General features: G+C 38.2%; 1 protein-coding gene across 1 annotated transcript in view; it reads left to right on the plus strand.

Moving 5' to 3' along the window:
* The window catches only part of LOC134533937 (ATP-dependent DNA/RNA helicase DHX36-like), a 63,519-nt gene that overhangs the window by 9,127 nt on the left and 40,049 nt on the right, over nucleotides 1-14,343 (plus strand). The window contains exons 3-6 of the mRNA XM_063371756.1: nucleotides 8,816-9,023; nucleotides 11,818-12,042; nucleotides 12,671-12,863; nucleotides 13,556-13,730. Of these exons, the coding sequence (XP_063227826.1) occupies nucleotides 8,816-9,023; nucleotides 11,818-12,042; nucleotides 12,671-12,863; nucleotides 13,556-13,730 (801 nt within the window). The remainder of the gene's footprint in view (nucleotides 1-8,815; nucleotides 9,024-11,817; nucleotides 12,043-12,670; nucleotides 12,864-13,555; nucleotides 13,731-14,343) is intronic.

Below are 14,343 nucleotides of genomic sequence, written 5' to 3' on the forward strand. Positions count from 1 at the left end.
CTGACTGTGTATTCATATCATTCAGAAATTTCTCTGATAGGAATTGTTTCTTGTTAAAATCACTTGAGATTCATGATCTCGATGCAAAGGATAATTCTATCCTGACAAAGCTATGTGAAACAAAAAAAAAATGCTTTCATGATAGCTTGCAAAAAAATTTTTTTTTTCTTTTCTGGCTGGCTCAATTTTGCAGTAACTTAGTACTTGTTTATAATACAGCCTGCTGACATTTACTGCAACAGTGTACTAAGTCCGCAACATAGTTGTTAGACATTGAGTTTTTCAGGTCTTCGTTTGACATCATATTCGCCTACTCGACGATTACAAACATAAACAAACAAAATCTCAAGTTCCACGTTGAATGAAATTAAAATATTTTGTATAGTTTTTTTTTTTTTTTTTTCACAATAAATGACACAGTCGTTCGTATATATCTCTTTATCATTTCATAAATATCATTATTTAAAATAACCAAATCAAGTTAATTTAAAGAAATAGCTTTCTAATACTGAGTGGATTTGTATGCGAAAGGAATGCATACTTTTCTACTCTGCATTCAGGGCAGAATGCAACCCTATGAGATCATTTGCAAAGCCCTACTTCAATCATAGAATTCATGTAAAACAAAAGTATTAAATTTGCAAAAATATATATATATATATTTTTTTTTTCATCTTCTTCTCCAGCAGTGTTTAATAACAAAAATAAATAAATCTCGGCGATTCTTAATAAATTCAGTGGTGTGTTGTGCTTCGGAAAAATTGGAGTAACCACATCAGTAATTCAAGGTAACCTTATTATTATTATGCTAGTAGTTGCAAAGTGTTCATGTGCTTCTTAGATGCTTTGTAGAACAGTGCTCACCCATGTTTACACAGCTAGGCCATACTTCTCTCACACAAGTTAGTCGACAACACACAAGCTTGACATTTCTTTTTGCTAGTTAGTATGATAGTACTTACAGATAGGCGCATCTCATTACATAGATTCAGGTATTACTGTTAGTGAACTTATACTCACACGAAGAATAACGCAGACCAACTGACAAACAATATTATACACATAATACACTATTAAATTCGAAGATTCATTACATCTGTGTGGGTGGCATTTCACTTCACCTCACTACAGGCAATAATAAGCGGGAATTGCACTTCCGCATCGACGCGACGATAATGTACCAAGCGGATATCACACTTCCGCTACACATTAGGTACCTGTCAGTGGTTGCAATACGCCTCACATGGCATAACAAATTACACAGTAACCATTTAATACCTTTCACATTCATACTGGTCAGGTCCTGGCTCTGACCTAGACATTCCGATTGCGCTCAGCTGTTATAGTACCTATACTCGTACTATACAGGTGTTTCACTAGCTTGTGTCGAACTTGTTCACTGGGACACAGGTTTCTTGTAGGCTCTCAACTGCGAAATATTATACCGGCCTACTGGTCGGCCTGTAGATGGGTCTTCCAGAGCATAACAGTTCTCTTGAACTATGTCAGTTATGACATATGGTCCGTCGAAAAGCAAAAATAATTTCCTGGTGACATTCTCCCATGCCTTGCTGATAGGAGATGTTTTCTTGAGCACAAGGTCGCCGATATTAAATTTAGACAATTTGGATGCTGGTTTCCTTCTTCTTCGTACATCAGCTTCTGCTGTGAGCTTCATTCTTACGAATGCTTCCACTTCTTCTCCTGTGGGTAGTCTTGTCCTTTCGGGCTCCTTGTCACATTGGGGTATAAATTCAGGGTTGATCGCCGCCGATATATCCTTAATAGTTTAACGTGCCAGTGTTGGCACGTCCACCTGGAGCTGGTGATCTGGCTCCTTCTTGACGATTCCACTGTCGGTTCCCTGCTGCTTCAGACACAGCAGCTTTGAATTCTGCTGCCAACTGATTTGCTGGTCCCTGGTTGTAGTACGTCGGCTGCTGAGATGTAGACGGTGCAGCAAATGTTGGTGGGAATGTTGTCATCTGTATGTTCCGGTTGTACGAGAGGTGGCTGTTCTGGGCATGGCCGCCACTCGTCTCGTGAGTCCTGGGGGCATAGTGGTATGGCGGGCAGTAGTCCTCAGGTTTGCCGTTGTAGCGGGGCTCGTCGGTACGGCGGTACTTCTTGCAGTACTCCAGCTCGTCTTCTGACGATGCTCTCCGGCGGCGGTCTGCTGACTCCCTGGGTGGCCATGACTCTGGCGAGAAGGATCTTCGCTTGCTGTCTCGGTAGTCCCCCTGCCTCCGGCGGTGGTTTGCTTCGTCATCGCTGTGGTAATTCCTGGAGTTGGACCACCACGTCTTTCTCTTGTAATAGGGGGTCTTCCTGTAGCCTGTCTGGTATTGATCGTTCCGGCTAGGTCCTCCTCCTCTTGGCTGCCAGTTCATTGTGTTCACCGCTGCCTGTCTGAGCTCCTTGGGTTTTCCCTCGCGATTCTGCCAGTAGTTGTGGACGGGCTGTTGTCGGTGGGGCTGTGGTACCCTCTCACTCTCCTTGGTATTGGGTGCTCTGTCCATTTTCTCAAGTTTATCATAATTGAGAAGGCGCTCGCGGAACTCTGTCACATCACGGTACGGCAGGCCTGATAACTGCTTCTGATACTTGAGTGGGAGCTGCGTGAGGATGGCCGCGATGAATTCATCATCCGTCATGGGCTGATCCAAGTAGCGTGTCTTCTCAAACATTGCTGATAGATGCGCTTCCAAGGACGCGCACTTCCTTGGGTCATACTTCTCCGTGTGAAACTGTGCACGGAGGTGACTCTGTATTCGGATGTTCCAATACTGGTTGTGGAACAGGGACTGGAACTGGGCGTAACTATGTGTTGATGCACTCAGCATCTCCCACCAGTAAAATGCCGGTCCTTTCAGGGCGCTGTTGAGACACTTCAGTATCTCTGTATCCCTCAAATGAAAGGTTGAGGTGTATTCCTCAAATCTTTTCAGAAAACGGATGGGGTTCTCTGTAGCTCTGCCAGCAAACGTGGGCATAGCTTCTGCCCAATGCTTAGCTGGATGGTGCATGAGCGTGGCCGCATCAATGTTGGATGGGCTCAATACAGGGGTTTCTCTGGGCAGATCCATTTGAACGGTAGGATGATTGTGGATGGGTAGCAGTGGAATTGTGTACATCTCACTGGGGTACGGTTGCCTGTCTACTGGGGCAGTCGGTACAGTTGACACAGGGGCTGTGTGTGACGGTACATGAGCTTGGCGGTCAGCTGACTCACTCCTGGGACTGGGGTGTACACTAAGGTGCTCGATTCTATCTCGTAGTGTGGCAGTAGCCACCTCCATGTCCTCCAGTCTATGTTCGAGATGCTGGAGATGTCCTCGCACCTCCTCCCTAGCACTAGCTTGTCCCTGGTGTTCATTTGAGATCATGTTTCGTATGGATGTTACATGAGTCTCCAGACTGTCCACACGACTACTGTTCTGTGATACCTGCTCAGATATCTGCTGGACCTGTTCGTGTTGCTGGGCCAGCCTAACCTCAATGCTGTGTTCCAGGCTCTTTAATCCTGAGTTGGTCTGATCCCTCAGCGCTCCCAACTCAGCCGTAAGCCGCCCCATTTGAGTATTGTTCTGTTCTAATTTCGCATTTAGGGATGCATTATGCTGCTCCATTTGAGTATTATTCTGCCGTAATAACTGCATGAGTGCTTCCAGTGTCACAGGTGATGTAGCAGTATTATCTGGCAATGGTGTTATGTTAGGGACAGTGGCCTCCTTTTCCTCCTGCTCCCCTGTTGCTGGTGACATGGGCCGCCCTAACCTCTCAGTCACGGTGGTAGAGTGATCACTAGGTCCCTCCACACAAGTGTTCCCTGGTGAACCCCCTGCTGATGATGTCGCCGTGTCACTTCCTGAATTCCCTGTGTTATCGCAGTCTTCACACATACTGTCACGCCTACTCCTGAGCGAGTATGTGGGGTGGTTGTGTGCCATGTTATTATAATGGATTAGATATACTATGCAGGATCAAATGACAACTTGAAATAAGGTGTGACAACTCAATGTCAACACACTCGGGCCCCACGTTTATGTGCGCCACTTTCTATACTGTACTGCTGCTAAACTTGTTGGTGTATTCTTACTGCTGGCGCCAGTACCATTAATAGTACTCGTCGATTTATAAATAGACCCTTTTGTTGTGTGTGTGTTGTCGGGACAATATACACTGGCTGTCACTATTTAAAAAAAAAAAAATATATATATATACATATATATACATATATATATACATATATATACATATATATGTGTGTGTCAATGGTACTGTTATGCTCTTGTACTCTGACCCTTAGAAACATGCAAAAAAAAATGTTATTTATCATAAAACCCACACTCTTGGACACAGGCAGCTAGGTAACATGTATCAACACATAGGGATAGAATTCAGGTTTTTATTGATAATAAAAATTGCTATTCATCAGGGACAACTAACCTAGGTGTAGAGATAAAAATCAATATTGATATAATTAGATAAAAATCACAGAAAAACAATCCTAACGATACTGAACATGACTCGTGGATATGCGCTTATATAAATTAAACATCAGGAAAATACGTAGCACACATGAATCGTTCACAAAAGTTCGTTAGTGTAAGTTCAGAAAATCAATCCAATTATATTTTTACGGACGCATTCTTACATAACAGAAAAATGTTTGAAATCATAGCACAATTAATTTGTATGATTACTATTTATGTTTATATTTGGGTTCGTATTTGCCTTGGCTTAACTCAGTTTATATGGTAGAGACACGAAACTTGTACTCCCATTTCACCTCTGGGTATCACAAAATAAAATAATAATTTAAATCTTGGAAATAACAATTCATGACGTAGTTCAGGATAATTGACACCTTTTACGTGAAAACTAATCAGTTTGTAGTCAAATCGAAGTGATTCACGAAGAAATTACATACAGCAGGGTATGTCTATGGGCGATACAAAATGCAAGATCTTTACTTACAGATTTTCACTCCTAATAACATATCCGTCAGAATATGCCCTTATAATCTTACACATTATTTATTTATACGCCGTTTAAGCTCATCCTGAGTGTCGGATGGCATAATCTAGCTAGCTATATTTCAAATTTAAAATAGGCCTCGCGCCTTTGCGTCGGCATCAGACGCCTTCATACAACCATTCTTATTAATTAAGACGTTCTAGACGCCTCACATCTAAAACACGGCCTCTCATTGGCCGAAACCAAAATCGGTTAGCGTAATTTACAATATAAATACCGTAAATAACACTCATTAATACAATTGAAAACACAAAAATGCGGTAAATTTAAAACGAAAATTTCCAACAATGAAAATTTCTTTAAGTAATACCCCGAATAAAATCATCGTTTATTCGTTAAGTTCATTAGTCCTTAGAGGGGTATACTCAATTGGCTGTCCATATAAGTCCATTTCAGGTCATAGAGCATAGCTCTCGTAGATATACATAATTAATAAAAATATATTTAAATAACTTTTGCGGGCGAACAATATACAAATTAAATAATAAAATTTCATAATAATAATAATAACAATCAAAATAATAAGTTTTCATAAATAATAATATCATTAAAATAAGTCATAACTTTCTGTGCATTATGAAAATAGTAACAGCACAGTAAAGACATCCTTGAATTAAAATTACCATAAAAATTCAAGGTAAATTATTGTGTAACCATGAAGTGGAACCATTGATATATTTGTTATTTTAATTATTTATAATTTATATTCTTTTCATTCTGTGCATTTAATATTTTAACCCATATGTCCATAATGTAAAAATCTGTATCACTGGGAGTGAAAATATGTGGTTTTTTTCTGGTGCTAACCAGTATCATGAATGGTAATTTGCTATTCTTAGTAAGCTGATGAATGTTTTATGACTTCATGACCTGCCAAATAAAGGCAGGTCATGAAGTCATAAAACAGCATCAGTAAATGTTTTGTTAAATATAATTTGCTGTGTGTACAAGTGAACATACAGAGCTTAAAGCAATAAAACCTCTAACCACTTGTGTACAAATTTAATGTTTATAAATTTGAGTCATGCTGGTGGTTGGGTTGAAACAAGAGACCCATACTACATAAATGTTATATAAACAAACACTGCCAACGAGGGTCCGTGTCATGTAAAGAGAGATTAAAAGTACATATTTTCAAGTTTTCAGTAGTCTTTCTGTTTACTGACCTGTCTTATACTGTGTTCAGTTTGTGCCATTTAACACTTATGTTATTAAAATATATAGAGTACATTTTGTGATTTAAATGACAGTAGTAGTACAATAATATATATTTTTGGAAATATTTGTGTAATTTTACCCAAATTTACTTCTTTTTTTGAAAATGTCAAGAAAAAAATTTTAAATTTCTTAATTTTTGTATATAGTTCATGAACTTGTTAACAGTTTATATACTGAAGCCTGGTCAGCCAGGTTCTTGAAAATCTTATTTTTTAGTAGTTTTTCTGAGATTATATAAAATAGCATATCTAATAGATACTGCACTCGTTCACTCAGCTAGGCAGTAAACAGCACAGTCGATGATCTGAAGATACCTTCACAGCAGTTCATTTTTCCAAAAACATTTTTTCAGTTTTGACTAAGTAGAAAAAAAAATTTTCTTCACTATTTTTGCAAATGTCCGTCTCCGATCATGTTGAATACATACCAGCCCCATGTTGGATGCCAAATATCACACCCCAGACCACCCGGCTAGCAAACGGATTGGCCTAACATTTGAAGAAATGAATTGGGCGCTGAAAATTATTTAAGTTCCAGAAAAATGTTGTTACTGTCGTTGATTAGTTATTAAAATAAAGTCTCATGAACAAAAACTGATAATGTATTTTGTTTAATACTCGAAGAAAAATTACAGTTAACGATGACTGCCATCTTCCGACTATGAGAACAAATTTATATTGCCGTTACCAACAATACACACATCTTCACAGAGACAAAAAAAAACACATTGACTGTTCGCAGGTATGGAAATATGAACATTAACATACAGTTCGCAGTTAAGTCCCGTGGTTGCACACAAACTCACGGTACAGGCTGAAGGACTACGGTTATCAGAATAATGAAGTTCATTGTATCTTTGTCGTGGTCTAACACAGATGACTGCCGTCAACAAATTCTAATTAAAAATTCCGAAAATGATTCTAATTTGGTGCCGCCCTAACCACAGCTGCGAAATTTACATTAACTATATAATTATATAATTTTTTTGTGGGCCATCACCGGCAGCGACCTTTCGGTACCTCGTACAGACGCTCACTAAATGGACGATACTACGCAGCCACCTCTGCCCGAACTGTAAGTTGGAGGTGCGTACCTCTCTGTCCAATCACAGCACAGCCCAAGCTGCCAACTTAAAAACCACTGCTGGAAAAAAAGTATCCATTGCTACTGTAAAGTTTTGGCATACACTGTCAAAAAATACCCTTACCCTCTCCCCATCACAAAATGAAATCATTACTATGTTCAGATATTGGTGTGGAACTTGAGAATGAGTAGCATCACTCTGTGTACTTAAAAGTTTCCATATTATTGTGCAAATTTGGCCCTCTTTCCCTTGCTCAGGCTTCACGGGTTGCCCCAACCAGTGCCTTTTGTGGGCCGTGTAATCCACGATCATAAGTTACAAAACTTTCTTGGAAAAAAAAATCTTATTTTTTATGTGCTACATTTTAGCTCTCGGTATATGGCATTTGGTGGGGTAATTTCGTGAATGGAACGTAAGTCAATTGGAACAGAATTGTGTAAATACGGTGCTGCCATCTGTGGAAGTCTCAGAAATCTCGAAAATATGGTGGATTCGCGTGATTCATCCATATATATTGCTTTCGTAAACTAGGCAGAATTTACATAATACATAGGTATTAAGAAATAAAACTTTATAATTGTACAATTTTCCTTTAATACTTTGTTATAATTTATAGTCATAAAAAGAAATAATGACTTAAATAATACTCTTTACAATTTTGACAGTCCTTAGTAAACACTGAAATGTAAAGATAGCGCAGCATTCATTATACTGTAGAGACACAACAAATTGTTAGCCTAATGCCATGACAAATAAAAGAATTATTTGATGAAATTTGTACTGTTAAGTCTATTTCTTAAATGTTGAATCAGCTCAATAAGTTTAAGGTTTGTTTATAGGAAGTATTTACAGACTGATTTCAGTCATTTAAGCAAAAACAAGTATATAAACATATACTTAGTGTTATAATATGAGTTTTAAAATGATTCAGGTTAATATTTTAGTTATGCCGTAGAATTATAACTTACAACGTGTGTACCTAAGTATGCACTCCCTTTTTTTAAATACAAAATAGTTCAATTATAACACATACTTTCAATCTTTATTTTAAAATTATTGTTTGAATATGTAACATTTGAATTTATAACATGCCAACTAATCTGATATGATGGAGGGGGAGGGGGGGGGGGGTAAGGATAAAAAGTTGTGATATCTTTGAGTAATGTGTCTAGTGGGAGGGGGGACCCTTACCCCCACTCTCCCTGTTGACCTAAAAGACTTGCTCACATTTTGTAAAATTATGTATTTCTGCTTCCCCTACACTTACTTAGATAAAAATTGTGCTTGGGAAACCTTAGGAATAAACTGCAAGCACTTTCTACAAATGGCCAAACACAAAAATTATATTGAAGAATGAGGGAAAAGAGAAAGTTTATTTAAAAGATGTTTATAATATAACATTTATTTTTCTTTTATATGAAACTAATATTGGTAAAGCATGTGCAGCAGTTTGGGATTGTGGTGATGTTTCAGGTCCTTCCTCTGAAGTTGAGCCCCACAGACCTGCAGGACATCAGGGACGCTCTGCAACTGGCCAAGCCGTCGCTGGAGAACCTGAAGCAGTTGAACTCTGAGTTCGACACCAGCACCGCGTCGCGCGCCGCGTCGCACGCCGCTGGCAGGAAGCGCGAAGATGCCGGGGACAGCGAGTTCCGGAAGAAGTTCCTGCAGACCATCACAGGTCGGTTCTTTGTGTTTCCAGGTGGTTTACCAGCCACTGCTGGTGGTTTATCTTTGGCCGCAGCACACCGACACAGGTACAGTGAAGGGTGTTTAACCTTGGGATGTTCGGGATTATGGTCATGTCGGATTAGTGATTTCGCTGGATTATCAAACATCAATGTAGTTTAAAGGAAATACCAAAGAAAAAGAATATATGCAGTAAAATGATATTTAAAACAATAATTGTATTGTTTTTAGATTGATTTTCAAATTTTATTAAACATGATAAACTTTAAAATTAATTTGTTACGTATTTTTTTTCACTAATCCAGTTACTTTTAGTTAGTCACAAATTTTTCGTATCACTCGACATTAAAATAAGCTGCTCGTGTACCCCTACGAGAAATAATATCAGCTATTGTGTAATCTTTGGACACAATTCACCTTTGCGTAGTGCAGCAATTTCACCCTTAAACCAGAAGGATTGAACCATCTTGACCCAAACAATTAAAGCAGATTTTAGTTGGTCAACAGTTATTCCATCACCCATGGGGTTATGTGAATGCTGAAAAACTCCCTTTTTCCCGCAACACCCATGATGTAATACTTTGAAGTTTTATCAGCAATGAAGTCTTGTTCAGTAGTCCAATTGGGTCCTCTGAGTTGGGTTTAATGTCATGATGCACCACCAAAAATATTTGTTGACACAGATTTCAACTCAGGTAACAGTTCTTGCCCATAAACTTCATTCAAAGGCCAGCATTCCTTGCCCTGTTACAAGTAGCTTGGGCATGAAAACCAAAGCAAGCTGCTGAGCAACTGATCCGGGAGGGTGCCACGAGAAGCTTAGTCAGCTTGGTTCTGCTGTGATGGAACTGTACCCACACCCTGTGAGGCAGAACTTAATGGATTTCTTCAACCTTACTGACATGTTTACAGTTTGTGGGGCAACCATTTAGATCCAAGCTAGTATGAAAGCAGAATCTCTCCAGGCATTAAACACCACTTGATTAATCTTTTGGTTCATATAGCTGCGAGATAGGCTGCCAAAGTCTACTGAACAAAACAGCTGCATAGAGCTTGAGCTTTGTAATGGTGAGAGTCTTCAGTGGTGCCACCTTAGATTTCGCACTTAAAATATGAACTTGGATTGTCCCATCACTTCTCTCAACAATGGAAGTAGATAACAACAGCATAGACCTTTTCGCTAGCATCACAAAACCTGTTAAACTGCACTTTCAAAATCTATGACAGGGATTAGACATGCAACTTTTACTTTAGCTACCAGAGATAAGGTGCTTCTGAAAGTGATCTAATGGTCAAGTACGTCATCTCCAACTAGCTCATCCCATCCCAAACCCTGGATCCATAACACCTGCTGGCTGTTATCACATGTGCCAACTATCCACACAGGTCATAAAGGATAGCAATCATAGACGGAAGGCCTTACTTTGTGAATGGTAAGTTGGGCAGTTCCACTTGGTAGAAGAAAACGTCGTGTACCAGGTCCCAGCATAACCCCAACACTTTCACAGATTCTTGTGTTGTCAAAAATTACAGTCTTCATTAGATTTCATAACCAGCAGTTCACTTGTGTAACTCAAAATTTCTAGATTTGAGCGAGGGTAAACCAATGGCCTGAGTCCATTTTGGATGATAAAAGAGACGCTGTGCGGTATCCAGCATTTCTGGTGCATTTAGCTAGGCATCTCAGTATGTGGAACATATAATTAACGGCCTAGAAGCTTAAGTTGTTAATATTCATGTTGATATCCGACAACATCAAACGTAGGAGTGAATAACTTCAAAATAGTAGCCGGTTCCTGAGGTAATTCTGAGAAGCTACATATACTTAGTGATGCCACTGCATTTGCATAAAAACTATAAGTCTGAAAGACACAATCTATCTGTTGTGAATAAATGGCTACTAAATGAACATAACAGTATTTTGAAATACATATAATTAAGATTTATATACACAAACATAGTTCTGTCCTTAAGACTCTGGGTAGGCCAGTGGTGGTGTGAAACTGATTTTGTATACTACCCTGAGATTTAGAGCCGAGTATAATTTGAAACCAACAATAAATTTGGCAACCCAGTGTAACTATTTGTATATATTTAAGTGAACAGTAATATTTCAACGTAATCAGAACTTTTGTATATACTTCATCGTGCCCTACCTAAATCCCGTGCTTAATAATATAAAATATTACATTAACGTATGTCTGCTAGCAAGTATGTTTAAACACTGTAATAAGAAGTATCAGTATTTCAATAACTTTCTATAAAACATACTTGTGTATCTTACATGGATTGTTATTATGTATTTACCATTATTATATGTAAGGAATTATGTGTATTTAATGTCATATATGTGTATGTGTTTGTGACATTTTATACTTATTAAAAATTAAATAATACACATGTATTTATGGTAACTATATACACACACACTATTATATATACATGCTGATAATATATTATATTCAACACACATTAGTTTATTATATAGTTGCATTCAATACTGTGGCTTAATGTGGCCAAGTTTTCAATAATAAATTGTAATTAATTGTTATAGACAAAAAAAACTGTTTCATCCAGGCTGGCATCTTTCGATTTGTATCTCTTTCCCTTGAGCACTCTAGCCTGAACTTTGATAATATGCTATAGTGTGATGCAATTTGTAATCAATATTGTGCAAAATAGTGAATTTGCATCTGTGTTAATGTATGGTTTTATTTGATGGTAGCCTACAGATCAGTGTTTTGTGAAATTGTCATGCACAGTACGCACCAATTTGAATGTTGCAGGTAGTATTGATACAAAGATAGCAGATTCACAGTTTATGGCTATGCTGCTGAGCAGGGATCCAAGTGTTGATGGAATTTTGGAAAATGAACTGCAGGATAAACAGGAGAGTCCACATTTCAGGCAGATGCTGGAGTTCCGGAAGAAACTGCCCATCTTCAAAAAAGAAACTCAGATCCTCTCCATGATAGACGCACACCAAGTTGTCCTCATTTCTGGAGAGACTGGTAAATGCTGTTATTAAATTTTTATGATGATGGTCTTGAGTACTATAACTTTCAGGATTGCTCTTTCTGTAATGCCAGTGCATCATTTGGGGCATGGTTAACAGTCTGTGTGAAATATTTACCCAAATAAATCAAATTATATGTATCTTTTAGTGATGCGATATTAGGTATTGCCTAATAAGTTTCTCCTTTAGATGAATCTTAATTTGCAATAGTATTTTTCAAGACATCGGCTTCTGTACCGGGTAAAAATTTAAAAAATAAATAAATAAACTTCAAGTCATTCTCTTCGGCTTCGCCTATATGAGCGTTACCAACTCTTCTTGACCTAAATTCATTTGTTTCTAACTCCTAAAAAGTCTATGTAGCAAAAGAGACGGCAAGTAAAACAAGCTTTATTGAGAGATAATGGGAAAGCAATTGTAGTACCTAACTCACAAAATTTTCTCTTTACAGTCGGTAAAAAAAATATAGATTTTTATCATTTACTTAAAATAAAAGTTGAGCGTGCCATAGTTGATTATTTGGTTACTTAATTTTGTTGAATCAGTTCAGGAGTGTTATTGTGGTTCTGAGTCAAGAAGTGTGCCATTGTCCACAATGTGACATACAATTGTTTGATGTCTAGGATGTGGAAAGACAACCCAAGTAGCCCAGTTCATCTTGGATGACTACATTTTGAGAGGCCAAGGATCGCTTTGCCATGTGGTGTGCACCCAGCCTCGGAGGATCAGTGCTATTTCTGTCGCCGAGCGAGTGGCTCAAGAGAGAGACGATCCTTGTGGCAGTGCTTCTGTTGGCTACCACATCCGCTTGGAAGCGTAAGCTGTCTTCTTTAAGTATGAATTAGCAGCATGAGCAAATCGTAGTTCAGTTATTTTTAATCAAGGGGCCGGCCTAGTCATGGATGTATATGTGTTCGTGAGGCGGGATGATAAGTTCGATGCTCGCTGGTGCTTTTAGTGCGGTATTGCCTTTAAGTGCAAAGCTATGGACTGGCATGTAGTCTTCTCATTGTGAATAGTGCAACTATGAGATTTTAATGGTAATCATAACATTATGTGGGCGAGAAATGAAGATAAAGGTGTGATGCAAGTCCCTTGAGTGCCTTCAAGAATCTTACTTGGATGTTTCATGCCAAAAAATTATTGTGAAAACACTCGTTGTAGCCATTTTCACTCTTCTAAAATTACAGTTTAAAAAGGAAATAGGAAAACAACTACTCATCTGCCCTCAGCATATTCTTAAATGCTTTTTGTAAACTGACACCTGTCTGATATCTTGAGCAGTTAAATAAATCATGTTCTTCTGAAGTTCTACATACTGTATATGTGCCCAGGTAGGAAGGGTCCTTAATATATTTTCTAGTGTCTGGTACTGTGAGGGTGAGTGCAATGTATGCAATTGCATGTTATCAAAAACGTCAGGATTGTGTTTAATGCTGTTTGTCTTAATGTTGCCTAAAATGATGCATGAATTTAAAGGTGACTACTTTTTTTTTGTGTCGGTTCAGGAATCTTCCTCGTCCAAATGGTTCAATCCTTTACTGCACTACAGGAATGTTGCTTCAGTTCATGCGTTCAGATCCTGGCTTGCGGACCATATCTCATTTGATACTGGACGAGATACACGAGCGAGATGTATTCTGCGATTTCGTCCTGACCATTCTTAAAGACGTCATACCCAAGGTAAGTCCTAGTACTGTTCAAATGTAGAATGGAGCGAGGTTATTTTTGCCAGTTGTGAGTAGCTCATGAAATCATTTAAAGCAAGTGATTTCCCCCCCCCCCCCCCTTCCCTTGTTATATGTTAATTTCCAGAAATTCCAAAACAATTTTGAAAGTTTACATAGTAATTTTTTCTCTCTATGAATTATGAAAGTTTGTGTGATGATGTTTGTTTATTTTCAAGGTTTTGTTTTGTATGTTTTAACTATAGAGCATCCCACTCTTAGATTGCAGTGTGGAAGTAAATGGGCACATTCTCTTTCTCTCTAACACACGCCGATTGCCGTTAGCGCTGTCCTTGTTTCTTCGCGCGTTGTTGCCAAAATCAAATGAAATTAAAATTTTAATTTTTAGACCAAGCTTTTTTTCATATTGTATAGCATCGAAATACGCATCAGTCAATACTTATTTTGAATAACAATATTTTAAGTGTCCGAAAAAATTAAAAAAACATAACTTATTCACTGGGAACTGTTTTGAAGTATTTCAAAATGTTTCACATAAAATAAACGTACATGTGTATTTCATTCAGATTTTTTTATTGATAAATTATTGCCTTAGGACGCCACCGAAC

The sequence above is a fragment of the Bacillus rossius genome, chromosome 7 (assembly GCF_032445375.1).
Source record: "Bacillus rossius redtenbacheri isolate Brsri chromosome 7, Brsri_v3, whole genome shotgun sequence".
Lineage (NCBI taxonomy): Eukaryota > Metazoa > Arthropoda > Insecta > Phasmatodea > Bacillidae > Bacillus > Bacillus rossius.